This window comes from Megascapheus bottae, unplaced genomic scaffold, assembly GCF_031878675.1.
Source record: "Megascapheus bottae isolate mThoBot1 unplaced genomic scaffold, mThoBot2.hap1 H_2, whole genome shotgun sequence".
NCBI classification, from domain to species: domain Eukaryota; kingdom Metazoa; phylum Chordata; class Mammalia; order Rodentia; family Geomyidae; genus Megascapheus; species Megascapheus bottae.
This window is the reverse complement of record NW_028327859.1, coordinates 443108-464070: the sequence shown is the minus strand read 5'-3', so window position 1 is coordinate 464070 and position 20963 is coordinate 443108. Positions and strand designations below refer to the sequence as shown.

Genomic DNA, 20963 nt, shown 5'->3' with positions numbered 1-20963 from the left:
GAGTTGCATTTCCTATATAGTTAGAGATATTAAGCATTTCTTTGTATGTCTATTGGCTGTTTTGACTTCTGAGATGTGTCTGTTTAGCGCCTTTTAATAGTTGGGCTATTGCTTCTTGAAGGCTTTAGTTTCTTGAGCATTTTGTATATTCTGGATATTAAGCCAATGTATGACATATAGCTGGCAAAGGTCTTTTCTCATTCTGTAGCTTCCTTTTTAGCTTATTAACAATGTCCTCTGTTGTGCAGAAACTTTTTAGCTTGATGCAGACTTGACTGATATATTAGGATAGCTTAGTAGGATCACTTATAGTGCTGATTGCATGTACCTCTGTGCTTTTTGATCAGATATCACCTAGAGGCAGCTTTTGCTGACACAGATTTAAAATCAAAAGCCCTTTCCCCAACTCCTTCAGTCCCTCTGCCCTGCATGTGTTTGTTTTCCTAATGGCATTGTTGACTTTTTCATTGATCTGATCTTACTGCCTGTATTTGTGCTTGGTTTAAGCAGGGACTTGGATCATACTTTTTAAAACAAGGATTTGAATGAGGGAGTAAATAGGTGAATGCTTGAAAAACAACATTTCTAAAAGAACAGAAAGAAATTAGCAAACACAATAATTACTGGTGGTAATTTGAAAATCTAGGTTTGGTCCATAATCGTGAGAATATTGCTTACTAATGCTTTATTTATACCTCATCTTATTTTTACCTCAGAGAAATTATACTGAAGTTAAAATTATTTGAATAATCCAACCTCCAGGTTAAAATCTATATAAGCTGAGCATTGAAAAATCCAAAATGAAGTTATAACTAAAAAATAAAAACTCTTTTTTGCTTACCAATACAAGGCCACAAGTAGAAACTCCCACACTATAGAACCTAGTTTTATTTTTCCCATATATTTTTATTGTAATTAATAGAAGGGTTACTTATTTAAATATATTTGATAAAATCTCTTCACTTATATGTGTCAGATGCATATGAAACATGAGTTTTTATTTGAATTTGCCAAGGCTATTTACTTAAATATATGCAAATATTCAAATAAACTTCAAAATATTTTATATCTAGCATTTTGGATAAGAAATACTGTACCTAAATATGACTAGTATCATGAAAAATCATTTACAATCTACCTAAGAATTGTGAATTCAATAATTCATCCTAATTATGTATGTTTTGTTCATTCATTTGTTCTGTGTTATTTATGTTGTAGGATATATAGATTATGTAAGATTTTGGTAGAATATGCAAGTTGGTCATGAAAACTTAACAATTATAGTTATGCTGTTGGTCCTTGTTATTTTCAGTTGGTATATTCTTTAATGTCACCTGACTCTGAATTGATGAAGAATGCTATATGAAGAATGCTCTTTTTAAGTGTAGGTTGATAATAAAGGACAACCACATGGAAATGTGATTAAATAAAGAATGTGATGTGATAATAAGAAACTAAGTGTGGAAACCCAACAAGGCCGATCTGTTCCTCTTCCCCTGGCCTCTGGATATAATGTTTGCTCCTTGAGTTTATAGGATATAATCACCTCCTTCCTATAGGAAGATCAGAGAATTTCTTTACAATTCTTACAGAGAAAGGTGGAAGAAGATTTGAATAATATTTTCAAGTTGTATGAATGATCTGAATAAAACAAATCCTAAGTTTCCATGACTTAACCTGAGGGAAGATTCTAGTGTCCGTAGCCTTTGGGAGAAAGGAGATGAAGAATAAGCAGGAGAAGCTCAGAAAGATCTTGCTTCTGAGCCACTTTCCTTTACTTTAGATGACATTGAGTTTTGTTCAAGGTGGTATAGGTGAAAACACTCTCATCAGTTCTAAGTGTTTGGCTATCAAGCCACCATACTTTAGGAGATGAATCCTACTATTGCAAAATAACTATGAAAGCACTATGATGGTTGATTTGGGGATTCCAAATAAATTTTAGCGACTAGATTTCCAAATAAGGAATCTGTGAACAAAGAGAAGTCATTATTAAACTTATTAGCCTACTTGCTGATAAATTTAAGTACTATTTTTCTTATAACATAGAGTTCTACCAAGAGGGCTTATAAATCTACTTAGTCAACATTTATAGAGTCCTGATTTATAGATTCAAACACTGTGAAAACAGTGTTTGGGAAAACCACCAATCCTTACTTTCCCCTGACGTATGTCTTTCTCCTAGTTTTGGCATTTTCCCAAACATTTTGAAACTCAAATTATTGAAAAAGACATAGCTTCTACTAGATTGAAAAGAGAAAATTTTGGTAGGAAACCAGAACAGGCTTTGGAAGGACTCTGGAGGCCTTTACTTGTTTACTACATGTTAGTGTGTTACATGTATGAATATATATTATTGAAATCTAGTACTACTATTTTCATATTATTCCTTCTCTTTTTCAAATAAGAAAATAGCATTGCAGAAGTTTAATGATAGCTTGTCCCAAATCAATAATTCTCTTAAGTAAAGCCATACCCAGGCAGGTTGGTAACTCAGTACTGCCTCTTAGTAGAAGTCATGAGAAGGACTGATCTACTCATGTAATCATTTGTTAGTCTCTGGGTGTTATAAAGCATGCAGATATACTTGGTTTCCTTTATACAATCAGATTGATAATCCATCATGAATTTATATCAGCTAAAGTTTGTTTCTTTGGGAACATTTAAGAAAAACATGAACAAATATATCTTAAGGCTTTAGAGAACACAACAGTAGAGAACACTTGAAGATGTTTTCTAGAATACTCAGAGTAAACAAGAGAGAAAGGAATAACTTACTTGAAACAAATAGCTAGCTATATATTCTCTTATCCATACTATGGATATATTCATATCACCAGAGTTTTCTCCTGGTGAGGAGGCTGTCACTGAACCAGGCCTCCTCTCCCAATCCCCACCCCATATGCTGACTGCTAAACCCAGAAGGAAAAAAAGAAAAAAAAACTTTATTCACAAGGCAGTCAACTTTGAAGAGGATCAAAATCTCAAGGCTGACTTTCCCTCTTTCCCTAGCAGATAGGGTTTGAGGATATTCATAGGTAAAATATGCAAAATAGTGGGCTGAGAATGTGGCTTCATGGTAGGGAATGTGGCTTCATGATAGAGTGCTTGCCTAGAATTCATGAAGCTCTGGGTTTGATTCCTCAGAGCAATATAAACAGAAAAAAAGTCTGGCAGTGATGCTATGGCTCCAGTGGTAGAACAAAAGATGCTTAAGAGGAAAGAAAGCAAATTGGAACTGGGAATGGTAGCATCTGCCTATAATTTCAGCATGACTGAGACCATCTTTGTTACCAAAAAAAAGAGAATGGAAAAGTGAGGAGGAGGAAAAGAAGGAATGGTCTATAGAAATATGAGTGGGAGTAAAGTAGTCAGTAGCCTACCTGCATATAGACCATCCCTCTTCTAGGATTTATGTTCATAAAATGACAAAGATGAGAGATGTTCAGAAAATGAAAGATGACATCAAAATGTCATCCACCAGACACGGGCTCATGTGAAGAGCCAGTTGTTTTCAACTAAAGGAACCTGGTCATAATTATCACATGAGATAATGTTCATGACCTGCACAGCAGAAGTGTTACCCATGGTGAAACTAATGGGAGACAAGTAATACGTTAGAAATCTCCAAAATTAGTAACTTTTAAAGCCAACCAAAAGCAAATATAACTAAAAGCAAGGGGGAACGTTTATGTAGATTTTTCTCTCAGTGTTTCAAGAAGGAAATTCGATTGTGAAGGTTATATTTTGCTCCCACTTAAAATCTCTGGAAACTACCAAGGGCTAGCCAGACTTGGCAGAGGTCTCAATTAGGAAATATTTTTGGTTAAAATAGTATTTAGTATTTACCCAAAGGGTCTTGCCATGCTGTTTTGTTTTTTTTTCTTCTTTTTTTAATTCTAAGAGAAGTCTTTGCAACATTTTAATCTGAACACTATGTGCCTAACTTTTGATTTCTTCTTGTACCTCTCTCTAATCCTGGGGGTTTTGTCTGCAATGCCTCAGGACTGGCTCACTTACAAGCACTGAAGGTGATTGTCTTAAGTATTCGGTTGTGAGTATTGAGTGAAAGGCCTTAAATAACCGACAAACAGTGCAGCTGCCAGCCTAACGTAATCTTACACGTTGGGGTGAGTGGCCCAGGAAATGTGTTCTTTGTCATTTTGACTTGGGTTTGAAAATGGACCTGGGCTGCTTTCCAGCTCAAAGAGCCGTTCACTCCCAAAGACTCCTAAATTGTCCCAAGGAGCTCATTCTGGCACACATTCTTTGTGTTTGGCTGGCCATCCTAATAGCAAAAGCTGTCTGCATTGGCAAGCCGGAGAGAGGGTGGATTCAGAATTAACCAGCCCCAGTGTTTTTGTTTGATGAGGTTATTTTTCAGAAAAGCAACCCCCACCGAGCATGTAAAAAGTAACACCCCAGGAATGTTGTGCAGGTGGTTCCCATGAGCTCATAAATAGCTTCCTGTGGCAGAATGAGTTTTTATTGTGTCAGAGTCAAATTTTAAATAAATGATTGCATGTACAAGAGCTTTTCTTCCAAAACCAAAACTGTCCATTGTCATTTCTTCCACTACCTGCTACTGGTAGACTAGGCAATGTAGGAGATTGTGAGATTGTTTCATAAAATAGAAAAGTGATAAAATGGGATTTTTTTTAATTTGAAGGGTTTGGTTTTAAAGAATATTATGGGCAAATTCTTGAAGAATATCAGAATCTCCATCTATCTTTTTGTTCTTGATTTTAAAGTTAATTCGTATAGTCTAAGAGCCATAACTTCAATATATGTATATTGGCAGAAGTACGGTTTGAACTAAGAGCCTCAGGCTTTCTTAAATAGGCTCTCTTAACCACAGACCCATATCCCTAGCTCTGCTTTCTCTGTTGGTTTATTTGTTATTATTGCTGGTTGATTTTTAGGTAGTGTCTCTCTTCCTGTCTGGATATGCACTTGGATGTGATTTGCTTCTGTTAGACTCACTGTGTAGCTAGAATAACAAGGGCATGCCACTACTTCCACCCTCCATGAAAGATGATGTTCTGAGAAATTTTCTGCCTGAGTCATCTCAAACCAAAGTCCTCCCAACCTCAGCCTCCTAAGTAGCTAGGATTACAAGATAATCAGACATATAAAGGGGCGTTGAATTTTTAATAATAAACAGACTGTGCCTGTAAGTCTACAAGTAAAAGACAAGTAATTACACTTGGATATGATTAATTAAACAACAGTCTAAACTCACACATTGAGAACTAAGGAGGATATTCTTAGGACTGGATGGAAAGGGCTCAATAGCTATATGCATAATATGTAAAATGATGCTAATTGAAATGAACTCCAAGAAATGAAGGTTTTCTAAGTATATCATTTGCAGTTCTTTTTTCCTTTTTCTTCTATCTCATTTGCTTTGGTTTCTTGCCTTCTTCAGTGTTTATGATTTCTGTACCCTTTGTCTTTTCTTCAATGTTTATGATTTCTGTACCCTTTGTTGTTTATGTAACTTTATCTAACTGGGGGAGGGGACAGGAGGGACAAAGAGTGAATCAATTCAGCAGTGAAACCCATTAGACACTATGTTAGAAATTAACTAGACAATTTTGAGGGGAGGGAAGTTGTGGGGGGACTGGAAGAGAATGAGGGAGAGGGTTACACTGGTAAAGGAAATGTACTCATTACCTGACTTAACCCTCAATACATCACCTTTACAATAATTTTTTTAAAGCTAAATAAAAGAACAGAGGTGTTGAAGTCTTAAATACAATGGTGAATTTGTCTATTTCTTATTGTCATGCAAATTTGCCTTATATATTTTGACCTTTTATGGCTAGGTACATACAAATTAAGAATTACCATCTCTTCCTAGACATTAGAACCATCTCTTCCTAGACACTTCCCTCCCACCACCTCGAGCTGGTTTTGGGGCTTGAACTCAAGGCCCGGACGCTGTCCCTGAGCCTCTTTGTTCTCAAGGCTAGCGCTCTACTACTTGAGCCACAGTGCACTTCTGGCTTTTTCTGAGTGATTTATTAGAGATGAGACTCATGGACTTCTGTGCTAGGATGGCTTTGAACTACGGTCCTCAGATCTCAGCCTCCTAAGTAGCTAGGATTACAGGCACAGATTACAGAAAGGACCAGTTTAAGATGGAAACTTGTTATCATCATGCAGTGATTTTCCTCATTCTGAACTTTGTTTTATTCCAAATTAATACAGATACTCTAGCTTTAGATTAGGGTCAGTGTAATATATCTTCCTGTGTCTCTTTCTATTCACTCTATTAATGTTTTAATATTTAAAGTTATTTTGTAGACAACATGTTGTTGGACCTTTTCATCATGTTAGTGGCATGTATTAGTCACATAAAGGAGTTCACTGTGATGTGTCCAGGCACATGAATAATTCATACCTTCTATTACTCTTTTTATAGCCCTACCTATTTTACAAACAGTTGTAACAGATTTCACTGATCTGTTTTCACATATATGTATTCTTCTATCTTCTTTCCCAACTCCCTCAACAGTTCCAGTATCACACTCCTGTCATTTATTCTTTTTTGGTCTAATACTCTACACATGAGGGAAAACATGTAATATCGTTTTTCTCTGTCTGACTTATTTCACTGAACAGTAGGATCTCTAGTGTCATCCATTTTTCTACATATGACAAAACATCATTTTTCTTTTTGGTTGAATAATACTCAATCATGTGTCACATTTTCTTTATCCATTCCTCGATTTCTAGGTGCTTCCTTGGGCTGATTCCATAGTTTGGCTATTGGGCATAGCCGTGATAAACATGGATATGCAGGCATATCAACTATATGATTACTTATCTTCTTTCAACTACATGAGGGACCTTCTTTTTTATCCTTCGGTTTTTATTGGGGTGTTCAGTCGTTCAAGTATTATTAATGTAACTCTATTCGTATCTCTATTTTTGTAACTTCTTTCCTTTCCCCATATTTGTTCTTAATATTTCCTTATCCATGAGCTGCAATCGACAATTACACTACTATCTCAAAAATACTATTATAGATTAGGTCAATTAAGAATAAGGAAAGCTGGGTCCAGTGTCTCATACCTATAATCCTAGCTAACCAGGAGGCTGAGACCTGAGGGTCACAGTTCAAAGCCAGCCAATCAGGAAAGTCTATGAGACTCTTATCTATAATTAATCACCAGAAAACCAGTCATGGTTCTGTGGGTCAAAGTGGTAGAACACTAGTGTTGAGCAATAGAGCTCAGGGACAGTGCTCTGGCCCTGAGTTCAAGCCCCATGACTGACCAAAACAATAGGGAAAACAAAGGCTCTTATACTAACTTCATTTGTATAATCATGACATTCTTTATTTCTTTATGTAGAACCGAATCACTTCTTCACCCTGAAAGCTTTAACATGTCTCTCAAGACAATGTACATTTTTGTGACTTTACAAAAAAATTATTATAATGGTGATGTACAGAAAGGTTAAATTTAAATAAGTTAGGTAATAAGTACATTTCTTTTCTCTTCCCTCACTTTTCCCCAGTTTTTCCTTCCCATCTCCACTCTCAAGTTGTATAGTTCATATTCAGCACTAGTGAGTGACCACTGCTGCATTTGTTCACTCTTTGTCCCTCCATTTCTGTTCCTTCCACCCTCCCGAAGGCCAATACATGAACAAACAAGACTAAAAGAAGAGAAAATGAAAACAACAAAGAAAAATTTCTTGTTCTCACTTCCCGAAGTTTATTATATATAGTATGTATAATATGTGTTATTGTGTACAATATATAATTATGTTTACTGTAGTATATATAATTGTATATTGTATATAATATTGTACATATCATAATTTTTATATGATCAGAGCACATGGGCATTGTGCCTTTTTGTTCCTCCTCAATATGTATAGATGTAGCTTCTACATATGAGAGAAAGCATGCGCCATTTGTCTTTCTGCGTTTGACTTAAGTGTACATTTTTTGAAAATGAAGTATTTTATAAATTTATAAAAAGAACTATTTGTAGCTCTCAGTTTTAATATTCATCACCGACCTTGTATGTTATAAATGCAGATCTCTTGGGGCTGTGTGAGTAATGTATTAGGGAAGCAGGTCTGCACCCACTGCCTAGAGGCCCACTTGTTCTTAAACTTCTGTTGTTATGTGGTTACAACTGATCAGCCAGAACAGAGGTAATCCTCTCTTATACCTGACTAATGAAACATGAAAAAAATAACCCCAAATTGCCTCCACCTTTGCATGTTCACTGTTGATTTAGCAACTCCATCGTGAGCTCACCTGTTGCACATGATGAAGGCTTCAATCTCCACCCTCAGTAAAACATTGCTCCTTTGGTTGTGGCTTCTAAACACCTTCATTATTCACTTGAATCACCCCTGTAGGATGCCCCCTCCTTTGCCTTCTCTATGGTTATTGGGATGTATCACCTGTCTCTTTTTAATCAGTCAGCAAACATTTATTTTATACAACACAAAGATCCCTAGAAAGCCACGGTAAAAAAAAAAAAAAAAAGTATTGAATCTGGGAGGCAGTGGCTCATATCTGTAAAACAGCTGTTCAGGAGGCCAAAATCTAAGGTTCACAGTTTGAATCCTCCTCAGGCAAACAAAGGCATCATAATGCACTTATCTCCAATTAACCACCAACATACAAACAAACTATGCTGGAAGCGAAGCTGTGGTTCAAGTGGTAGTGTGGTAGTGTACTGACCTTGAGCAAAGCTCGGGATCAGTGCCCAGACCCTGAGTTTAAGCTTAAGGACAGGCAGAAACAAATAAAAGAAGTTATTAAAAATGCCTTGAAGACGGGGCCAGGAGTTTGGCCTAGTGGTAGAGTGCTTGCCTAGCATGCACGAAAACCGGGTTCAATTCCTCGGTACCCCACATATATACCAAAAAGCCGGAAGTGGTGCTGAGGCTCAAGTGGTAGAGTGCTAGCTTTGAGAAAGTCCAAGGACAGTGCTCAAGCCCTGAGTTCAAGCCCAGGACGGGCAAAAAAAAAATACCTTGAAGATAGATGACTATGTCAGATGTTTACATTGCTCTGAGCTGCTTGTAAGTGTATTCATGGCTGTGAAACACTATGTGTTTAAGGAAGTTCCAATAAATGGCAAAAGAAAATATTATATAACCACATCAACCTATATGTACATATGTATGTATATATGTATATGTATGTGTGTGTATGTATACATGCAGACCGTGGGGCATTTTACTGATATAAAATTATAACATTTGAAAGAAAATGGTTGGAACTGGAAGTTATCATGTTGAGCAAAATAAGATAAACTCAAATATCATGTGTTTCCAATAGATGAATCCAGAACTAAAATTATGGTGATGATGATGATAATGATGATGTGATGATGATGATGGTGGTGGTGATGATGAAACAGTGAGAGAGGAACAGTCTTGGGGGGGTGAGGGACTAGCAAGAGGAAGAGAGGCAAAAATGCATTACATTTATATGTATATATCTGTTTAGAGCATCTATAAATTTATCAAATCATGTTTGAAAATAGGAAGAGAATAGCTAAGAGCATATAATGGAGTTGACCTTTTTAAAGTACACTGTATGCATCTGGGGAATTATCATATTGACATACCCTTGTATTCCAAATGTATGTTCATTTTTAAAGTTTACAAAAAAAATCAAGAAAGTTGAAATGTATCTGCAGTTTGATTGTACAAATTTCAAAAACATATTTGCTAATTTTTAAAACAAAATAGAACATTTGAAATATGTACTTAAATGTTCTAGCAATTTAAGCCAGGCACCAGGGCTCATGTCTGTAATCCTACCTACTCAAGAGGCTGAGATCTGAGGATCAAGGTTCAAAGCCAGCCTGGGCACAAAAGAACTTGAAACTCTTATCTCCAGTTAACCTCTAGAAAATGGGAAATGGGGCATGGCTCAAGGGTAGGATGGTAGCCTTGAGCTGAAGAGCTCAGGGTCAGTGCCCAGACCCAGAGTTCAAGCCCCATAATGCACAAAAAAAATGTTCTAGCAATTTAGCATATCCAAATAATAACAATCAAAGTTGGTAAGAATTCTGTAGTAATCTGTTCATCTTTTTCCTATTGTAGAATTTCCGAACTGTATTACCATCATTTGATCTCTTCTCAAAGTATGGAAAATTGTACTCAAAAGCTGGACAAATTATATAAAGGTAAGAAGTTCTTCAAAAAGTATATGAAGTAAATAATGAATGAGATTGACTTAACTGTCAAAGACTTTCAAACCATGTTATAATAATGTTTATATATAACTTTAAATCCCTTTCCTTTTAATCTCATACTTTTGAGCACTTGAAAATAATAGATTTTATGTTTTTTTAAATCTCTTCTCCAAACTGGCTGAAAAAAGCATTAGATAAAACTGACAAAAAATTGGAGTGTTTTTGCCTTTAAGTTAAATAATATTAGAAAATCCTTATACAGTACAGTGAAAAAATATTGATGGTATCAGTACTGTACTGATACCTTTATCATTATAGATGCAGTCCCCCAGATGTGCTGTATTTGAAGTACAAGTGTCATAACAATTACCAAGTATACCATTTATTGTTTCTATTATCAAAGTTTATAAGATAGAGAACAAAGAATGCCACCAAAATTCAAGAACAAATAACTACTGTTATTTTGCAGCACAGAAATTTTATTACAATCAGAATGAGACAAATGGAAGGTGTTGTGGCACTTCTGAACAGATTTAAAGATGGTATTAGATAAAGACAGTCAAAGTTCACTACAGTTGAAGAGGAAAGGTGGGAAGGTAAAATTACATTATTAAATATAAAATTACAATATTATCAAAATGCCACCTCTTCCTCTTAGATGGGAAGTGAACATGTGGTGTTTACTGTTGGTGAAGGGCCTGAGAGTGAGGTTCTGCTATCGAGAGTTAATGTCACCAAAAACAACAGAGTGCTTCTGTTCCTTATAAAGAAGACTCCCAGACTGTTGAATAAAGGTGCCACGGTAATTTTTAGAGCTATCTATTTGATTACTGAGTCTTCTCTTCCCTTTGATTCACCTGCCATGCCACTTACAGCTACTATGGCATGTCCCCATCAGGCCCGTGAAAAATAGTGATGGCTTCATCAAATGGGTCTTTCTTTCCTTTCGCATGTCTGAGTTTAAGATAAACAGAGCCTGGACCCACCTGTCACCACTAATGCACTACCTTCTCAGCCCTTGAAATTGCTCGGAAGAGAAGATTCCATTTCAAATATACATATTTTAAAAGCAGGACTCTCCATCTGAGATACTATGACCGCTTTTAATTTCTTTAATTTATCTTTATAACTGGTCACTTTTTGTAACCTTTGATAGCTTCCCAAAAGTAATTTCATCTAAATCAGGATATGCCTTGTTCTGTCAGAGTGCTTTGCCGTTCTCCCCCCCATTCCTCTCTCCAGGCAGGAAACCTCTTTAACCATTAGAAAGACACAGTGAAATCATTGCTGGGGATTTTATGAAAAGAATTCCTTATTCAATGCCGTCTGGCATCAGGGGTGAGTTTCCTTGTATTGTGAGTTTCTTACTGTTCTCAAATGCTTGGCAGTAGACATTGGTTCAGACTGTCTTACTGAAAAAAAAGTGGCTCAATATTGAGACAAGATGAAATGAGTTTTCATTAAATTATTTGTGCGCGATACAAAACACTTGGTACTTTCTCCTCTTTTGTAGGAATCTAGCATATGAATGCTTCCAATAGCTAATAAACAATGAAAATGAAACATAAACATGGTTACAACCAGGATTGAAAAGGAGGCAAAATTCTGTTGACTTTTTATATGCAAAACAATATCTCAGCAGTTACATAAAGACAAGTTATATCAGGGAAAAGCAGTCCCACACATTTAAGGAGTGCTGTACCTGCTGAAAGTTAAAATTTTAATCCAGTAAGAGAAATTCTTAAACTTATTTATTCTGCTTTGTGTTTAAATTTATAACCTTTGTAGTTACAGCTAATTGGCAAAGAAAAATATACTTCCGTATATTTCTCTGTGTTGAATTGTCCTTTGACTTAAGATGCTCTGATTTTCCATAACTGAGTCTGATTTGCTGAACACTTCAGGTACCTCATGTCATATATGGTCACAATTATTAATCCACAGCCACAGAAAGAGCAGAGAACAGGCTAAATCAGCAGGATTTAAATGAGTCAAGGCTTGGAGCTTTCCAGATAGTAACTATACTTTCATCCAGGGAAGAAGACTTAATAGAGAATGAGAGAACTCATAGTGATAGAGCCTTTTTCCTCTCTTGTTGTATGGTTAGAAAACAAAAGAAGACGAAATATAAAGATGAGGTTCCGCTGTGAAGTAAAGGTGGACTGGAAAAGCCCCCTGCCTGGATCCCTGAATTCTGTTTCCATGGCTGAAGAGTGACCTTGACCAGAATGTCTTAAACCTCTGCACCTTCCTCTTTCTGTTACCTGTCAGAAAAAATTCAAAAACTATCTTTGGTTCATTTAAAACTTCAGATTAGAAGCAAAGTATAAATAAGAATCTTATATAGAAAATACACTTAAACCACACTTCATATCATTTGATAAACTAATATTTATATCCCTAGTCACTATATTTTGAAAGAGTGGTGGTGGTGGTGGTGGTGTGTGTGTGTGTGTGTGTGTGTGTGTGTGTTTTAATTCTCCAAGTTTATCTTGGGAAACAAATGTTTAAATTTGCTGTTGTGAGTTTCTGACCAAAAATGGCATACACAGTTTTACTGGCGTGCCATTTTCTGACTCCATCCCACTGGTTACAAATGGTGGACTAATACTGGATACTCAGATGAAGGTCAGCTGACATCTAGGTAGGATTTATGAATGATTTTAAGTGTGGATGTAAGTAAGCAGTTGGTATTAAAGTTCTTACCTGAGGGAAATGATGACTCACTAGGCCATTGAACTGGATACACACACACACACACACACACACACACACACACACACACACACACACACACACACACACACACACACACACAGATTTGTGAGTGATTTCAAATGAAGAATACATCTCTAGGCCTCTGCTTGGTAGTGTGTGACAAGGAAATTTGTTTGTTAGAGCTATCACATCCTCTAGTATTGACTTATGGTTAGCTTCCAGAAAGTTGGGCTTTTATAAGGCTGTTTCTTTCATTTTTTAAAAAAGAAAAGCCACAATTGGGGTTCCTTTGTCCCTTGTTCTCATCTCTGTCTATCCTCAACAACAAAAACTTCCCAATAGAGGTAGTCAACATTTGTTTTGGTTTCTTGACTCTGAAAAGAGTAACACAGATCTTACTGAATAACATTTCTGACTTGGAACCAATGATAACTCACAAGAACAGGAAATATGTCTCGTTAATCATAAAAGCTTTATTTAAAATGGCTGTTTAACAAAAACTTAGATATTGGGACTTTTTATGAGTCAAACAACCTGTTTCTTCAACATTTAAACTGTAAAATGATAAAAGGCAATTGAACCCATTAAAAAGAGATGCATCAACTAATCACAATGTGTACCTAGTTTGGGGCTTTGCCATTAGAACTAATAACTTATTATTTTGCATTTCCCTTTTACGATGGGTCTTGTTTGCAAGCTATTCCTCATGGCCATGAGAATGCCGTTGTTGTACTAATCTTACCTTCTATTTTATTTTTTCCAGTCTTTTTTCAGCCTAGTTCTTTTTTTTGCATTTTTATTGTAATTAGTAAAAGGGTTACATGATATTTGCCAGATAGAAGGTACATTAATTCACGTACATTGATACCCTTTCACTTGTCTTGGTACCCATTTCCCTCCCCCCCACACACCCCTCACCCGTCTTGGTTTTCCCCCCTTCCCTATCAAATTTCAAATAACCAAATATAAATAAATTCAATATATCAGATAACAAAGTGAGATACTATAACAATATGAGATAACCAAGGGAAAGCAAAGGAGATGAGAGACAACATAGTACATTAAGGACAACAATCATTTGTTATATGGCTTTTGTTTCAATATCCTGGAGGTCCTTTCAATTAGCTTCATACTACATGGCCTTATGTATCAAGATTTTGCTCTATTGCAGATCTCACACCACTTTCACCTATGGACAGATCAACAAGGCAAAAACTCAACAGAGAAACCTTAGAACTGAACAACTATATAGACCAACTAGATCTAACAGACATCTGCAGAATATTCCACCCAGCAACAACACAATATACGTTTTTCTCAGCAGCACATGGAACATTTTCCAAAATAGATCACATCTTAGGCCATAAAACAAACCTGGTCAGATTCAGAAACACTGAAATTATTCCATGCACACTCTCAGACCAAAAAGGCATCAAATTGGAACTGAACACACATCTCCACCAACAAAAACCCTGTAACTCATGGAGACTGAACAACACATTGTTGAATCACCAATGGGTCATCAAAGAGATCAGAACAGAAATCCAACAGTTTATGAAATACCAACTCCTTTGGGACCCAGCAAAGGCAGTACTCAGAGAAAAATTTATAGCGCTGAGTGCCTACAACAACAAGTTGGAAAAATTGCAAACCAACAAGTTAATGTCTCACCTTAAGCTCCTGGAAAAAGAGCAACAAACCAACCCTAACCCCAGTAGAAGGAAGCAAATTATTACAATCAAAGCAGAATTAAATGATTTGGAATCCAAAAAAACTATAGAAAGAATCAACCAAACAAGGAGTTGGTTCTTTGAAATAATTAACAAAATTGACAAGCCCTTAGCAAATCTTACCAAAAAAAGAAGAGAGCATATCGAAATAAACAAAATCGCAGATGAAAATGGTAATATCACGACAGAAACTATCAAGATCCAGAATATCATGAGGGAATACTTCTCAAACCTTTACACCAACAAATTTGAGAATCTAGATGAAATAGATGAATTCCTAGCCAATATTAACATACCCACACTGAACCAAGAAGAACTAAGCCAACTCAACAGGCCTATTTCAAGCTCTGAAATAGAAATGATAATTAGAGAACTTCAGCCTAGTTCTTTTTAATTTTATCTTTTTTTTAATATTAGCTGGCTGAAAACCTCTTAGGAAAAAGAATCAATATTAAGAAATTGACCAGATTTTATGCAGAACTTACTTAAGAAGTAGGGGGATCTGAAAGGTGGGCAAGTAACTGGATAAGTACAATTACATTATTACTTCAGGTTGCCGATTATAATGAACCACTATACAAAACATTAAGGTAAGTTTGTATTGGAAAATGAGAGTAAATGAATGAATGACCCAGTGAGGATTGTTGTTTGAGTTGGTCTATTTTCCATTAATTAAATTTCTATCTTTATGTCTATTTAAAACACAGCTAGATACCAATGTCTCATGACGGGGAGGCAGAAATCTGAGGATCATGGCTGCCCAGGGAGGAAAGTCTGTAATACTTTTATCTCCAGCTGACCACCAAAAAGCTGGAAGGGTAGCTGTGAATTAAGTAATAGAACACCAGCCTTGAACAAAGAAAGCCAAAAAGCTGGAAGGGTAGCTGTGAATTAAGTAACAGAACACCAGCCTTGAACAAAGAAAGCTTAGAGATAACATCCAGGGGAAATTAAGGTTTGGTGGGCTGTCCTTCCTAACTTAAGCCTGATGAATAATGCAGCGTAATTTCCTGAGATAGATACAGTTGCAAATACAAAATGCCTAAAAGAAGCTTTAAAATACAAGTAATAGAAACTATTTACATTTACAAATCCATTGTATTTTTATGTTTTTACTTTGGAAATAAGCAAACTAAAACAGGCTTGGACTAGAGAATAAATCTTAAGAGTAGATCGAAAATTGAATAATTACCACATGTCAAGAAGTTACTATATTTTGACCAACTATATTCAGAATACATGTAAATAAACTTATCCATATTTTACCAATATTTCCAACGAAATCAGTAATAGGCGAGTAATAACCATTTGTTTCAGTATTATTATTATTTATTTTTTTTTGCCAGTCCTGGGCTTGAGCTCAGGGTCTAAGCACTGTCCTTGGACTTTCTCAAGGCTAGAACTCTACTACTTGGGCCTCAGCTCCACTTCCAGCTTTTTTCTATGTATGTGGCATCGAAGGATTGAACCCAGGTCTTCATGCATGCAAGGCAAGAACCCTACCACTAGTCCAAACTCCCAGCCCAGTATTATTATTATTCTAAGTGATATTTCCAAACCATATGAAGTTTGGATTTATTCTTCCCATATTCAGCTGAATAAAGACGGAATAGCTACACTGTCAACGTCATAAGGTAAACTATAAAACTGAGCATATACTTATGTCTAAATTATGCTTTTGTCTGAGGCCCATAGTTGTTGGGATGGGATAGTGCTCCATAACAGGAGCTCTGTGGAAACTAAATACACATCCACGTATCGTTGCTTTAAAGAAATAATTCCATTCTTGGGCTGGGATTAAGTTGGTAACCATGATCTTTTTTGCTGTACTTTTAAACTCCAACAATGTCACTATTTCCTTATGCCACTGTTACGAAGGAAAATTGTGACTTATTTCTTGTTATTATTGTAGCAACTTATTTTATTCTCCTAAGACAAAGTGAAAGGAAAGGCTTAAACACTATGAAATGACATTTTGATATAAACAATTCCTTTGTATCATACGTAATTGTGCCTAAGTAATCATATATCTACTTAATTAAAATACCCAAAATATTTCAACAAATATTACAACAGGAATTTTGTGTCCTCACATTTCCTTGCTCTCTGAAGCCGCTGGCTTATTATACCAGCATATTCTTTCCATTGAGGAAAAATGAATAGAATTTTTTTTAAAGAGCAAGTCAGCACTCAGAAGAGAAAAAAAGGAGATAATAACATATTGGGTAAAGAAACTGCAGTGTAACTAGTGTCTCCCCACCTTCATTACCATCCGTCCAAATAAATCTCCCTGCTCCTCTTGAGTTAGAAAATAAAAAAATCAAGCCACAAGATATATGTGTGTGCTTCTCCTGATGAGCTGCACCATCCATCTGCAGTGTGGCCCACATGCCAGTGCGAAGATGGGCTGGAGGAAGAATTAAAGACTCCACAAAGTCCACAGCCCAATCAAGAAGGCTTTTTTCTTCTGACTATGCAGCTTTCATCTCTGTCTTCTGTGATTTTTCTCCCATTCTCTTTCACTCAGTGGCAAAGATGCTGATTGCTAGGGGGACAATAACTGATCATATCACTAACCTTTCAGGGCAACCAACTGGTTTCTGATCTGTGACACAAAAGCTCCTGATAACTTTCGTCTGAGCAAGGATTGCAAGGTTCAGAATATCCCAATCACAAATTAGCATCCCGAATTTGGAAACTTTATTTTCCCCAAAGATGTTACATTTAAATGTATTTGGGGAAGTTTTTAGATGTAAAGTAGCTGTTAAAATACATGTCAGGGTACACATCCCATATGGGTATGGAAATTCAGTGGAAGTAAGAAGCAGATAGATAGATAGATAGATAGATAGATAGATAGATAGATAGATAGATAGATAGATAGGCAGATAGATGACAGATAATGAAATCTGATAATTACATATTTTTGGTTTTTTATTACAAGGCAAGTGACCCCACTACGGGAATCGATGTGTGACAACATATGGTAATTTCCCTAAGAAATTCCCTAAGAAATAGATTATTATCATTCCCTACACCTGCTTGAATCTTTTCCAACATATACACAGCCTCTGCTTGAGCTGTTCCAAGTCTTGGGAATTGCTTTCCCTCTCAAAAAAAAGAGCGTTCCATTTTGGATTTCTCCGGTTGTTTAAAAGTGTTTTGACGTGTGGAATTGGTGATTTCACTGACTGGTTCTAATTTGATGCTTCTAGTGAGTTGATTTCCCCATTTTGTATGGCTATCTGTCAAAGATTTGGAAAGATATTTGAGATTCCTTTTCTCTGTGTTAAACATCGCTAGGTTCCTTAACTTGGTCATCTAATTGTTACTTTCACTACCGGCTCTGGCAGGCACTGCTAATCAATCCTCCTTCCTACTGGCCTGAGCTCAGAATCTTCCAGTGGCTCTCTTTAGACCTTTGTTATCCATTTGACTTAGAATGTAAATTGAAACTTATTTCCCATCCTTGGAAGAAATATAATCAAGTTCAATAGAGATAGAGATGTGGAATGGATTTAAACTCTTTAATAAATTGAACATGTTCTATTTCGGATACTGGTCCAAGGTTGATGTCAGTGTTTCCTCTATCCCAAATTAAACTAAGAATTATATAGAATGTCAACTGTGCCCTTGGTGCAGAACTTCCTTTAAAAAGAACTGTGCCTGAAGCTGATCACTGGGACCAAAATATGCATATTTGGCAAAACCTTCAGTGATCAAGAGAATAAAGTAATAAAAATCAATGACTGAATGATATCTGAAAACATTACATCAGAATTTGGGTTTTATTGGATTTAGGAAATAATTCACTTTTATTGCTACTTTCATGTCTCACAGCTGTGTCAAACAACCAGAATCTGGAATATTCTGTTTGACAGCGGTGTGTGCCTTAAGTTCACATCAGGTTTGTTCTGGAAGGCAGTTTGTTTGTAAAATATGGACAAAATGTTTTGTGAAGAAAATACCTGTTAGAAATCTGACCTCCTTTGGCACTCTTTGTCATCTCCTGCCAAGAGAACTGGGGAATATTCTGTCTTTGTTGTGTAAGATCATGCACATTGACTGCCAAACTTCAGCGCGGCTACCTGAGTACCTATTTCTTCATCTGTCAGCACCAGGAAAGCACTGAAATTTATTAATAGTCACTTGTTCAACTTTGGGGCTCTTTCTCTGGGTGAAGTATTTGATGAAAAAATTAGCCATCCAAACATTGAGTTAGAGCACTAAATCTAATGATCTGTATCATTATAAATCATTAGATATCCTGTAGTGTCCAAACATAGTGATTTGTTTGATTATTTTTATTTAATATTGTATTATCTTCAAGTAGTTGAGCAAAGGAGTTGCCATCTAACAAAGTATGTGAATGTGTCTTGAAGAATGTCACTCCAGGTTTGGTTATTTTTAATCAAATTACTCTCACACAATACCAGAACCCTTAATTCCTAGCACTTGGACATACCCACACATGAAAACAGGCAAAATCATATGTAGACAAGTGAATATCTCATCAAACAATCTATCTATTCTCATAGTTTATAAATTCACAATATGCAAAGCCATGGAAGATTTCAAATGAACCAGAGGTCTGCAGTAGGCTATTTCTTCATTCTTGGGATATAACTATATCTAATCTTTCAAGTCTCTAAGATATGAGACCATGCTGTGACCTCACAGAAAATTATTAGGAAAGATTGGGAAGTTGTGCTCATGTTTCCCTGTCATTCATGTTTGTTCAAAGTTTCATTGCGAATGCCATGAAAATCTGAAATTTCTTTCAGCTTTTAAATTGCTCTATCATGGGTAGACATTGAGAACTTGAATTTACACACAAGAATTAAATCAAATGCAAAAACAAAGCAACAACAGAGTGCTCATAAAAAGCCCCGGAGGCCATCCTCTAAGAAGATGGGAGGGAGAGGGATGCAATGGAGAAAGGAGAAGGAAATGAGATCATGTTTCCAAAGTTTTTACATGCTCTGATATAATACTCCCCACAAAGGATCATGTGAAGTCATTTTGGCTTTAGTGTTATGCTTAGTGGAAACCATAGATTTGAAGCAGAGTTTGCTTTAGAACTCTGCAGTAATATATCTAATAAATCTGCTCTGTCATCAAGAGTAGCAGTTTTAATAGCAAGTGTCAGAGCTCAGAAAAATGATCCTATAAAGTATGACATGGTGAGTACTTCGAATTAAAACAAGAAAGCCTTTGACAGTACCTTACATACACTCAGTCTCTCTAACCTCCCCAAGTGTCCGAAGAGAGTTCCCTCTGAAACTCCTATGTACCTAAGAGCTGGATCCTCCCAAAAGAAATACAAATACTTTTCATTCCTCTCCCATTCCATTGTGAAGATCAAAGTCTCATCTCAAGAAGAAATATACCAAGATGCCACGTCACCTAGACCAACTTTGTCACATGCTACCTTCTATTCTTTTCTAGTCAGCATCCACAGAGACGCTTTCACAAATTATGATCTGTTCCTTGGGTCCATTCACTGCACTGGAAATCATTTACTATCCTCAAAATTCCCTCCATTGCCTGAATTCCTTTCTCCCCTCTGAAAAAGTACATATAAGTTTCCAGTTCTCATTTGTTCCCTGGGTACTCCTCTTTCTGTGATGACCCTATATATATTAACTTGCATGTCATGTCTTTTATTTGTCTGTCCCTTGTGAAGCTGTGGCTAACTCAGTGTCAGAGAAGGCACCTGAGAGCTTGCTGTAAAGCCACCCTTTAACAGACTTGGAAAGCTTTTTTTTTTTTTTTTAAACAAAGGAATGTGCCACCAGTGTCCCTCTACTACAACTTGCTTCTGAGGTTGGATAGCAAAGTTCCTAGTGAGCTACAGCTGGCTCCCACAAACTTCAGGAGTCTGGTACTGGAGAAGCTGCTCATACTGCAAGAAACAGATGCTAGAGAAAGTACCTACATTCTTGGAGTCCAGCACAAGAACCACATGTGGAAGAAGGGACAGCCCTAGAGAAGCTGGTGCTGCAAGGGTATGCTAATGTGCACACTTGAACCAGGAAGGTCCTCCCTTCTGAAATGTCTCTCCAGTGCCCTCTACTGTCAACATTTAACATCATACCGGACCATTCATGTAGTGGTCTATTCTTTATGCTTAGTCCTCAGAGACTCTGGAGAACTTGAAAGCATTTTCAATGCTCCCAACTATTCATTCACTCAGCAGTTATTTGTTCTTTCATGCACTGATTCATTTAATATACACATATATATTGGACATCTAATTCTCCAAGGGGGAGAGGGATGATTGCGAAAATGCATGACAGACTTCCCATCTGGCCAGCACTTCAAATCATGAAGT

General features: G+C 36.4%; 1 protein-coding gene across 5 annotated transcripts in view; it reads left to right on the top strand.

Moving 5' to 3' along the window:
* The window catches only part of LOC150038948 (spermatogenesis-associated protein 17-like), a 146314-nt gene that overhangs the window by 111427 nt on the left and 13924 nt on the right, over positions 1 to 20963 (top strand). For 2 of the 5 annotated variants that reach the window (XM_090328180.1, XM_090328182.1), the window contains exon 10: positions 10090 to 10172. In XM_090328180.1, the coding sequence (XP_090184306.1) occupies positions 10090 to 10170 (81 nt within the window). In that variant the 3' untranslated portion in view covers positions 10171 to 10172. Of the gene's footprint in view, positions 1 to 10089; positions 10173 to 10839; positions 11520 to 12288; positions 12619 to 20963 lie in introns of those variants that run through there. The other 3 variants (XM_090328178.1, XM_090328181.1, XM_090328179.1) reach the window with 3 other exon arrangements.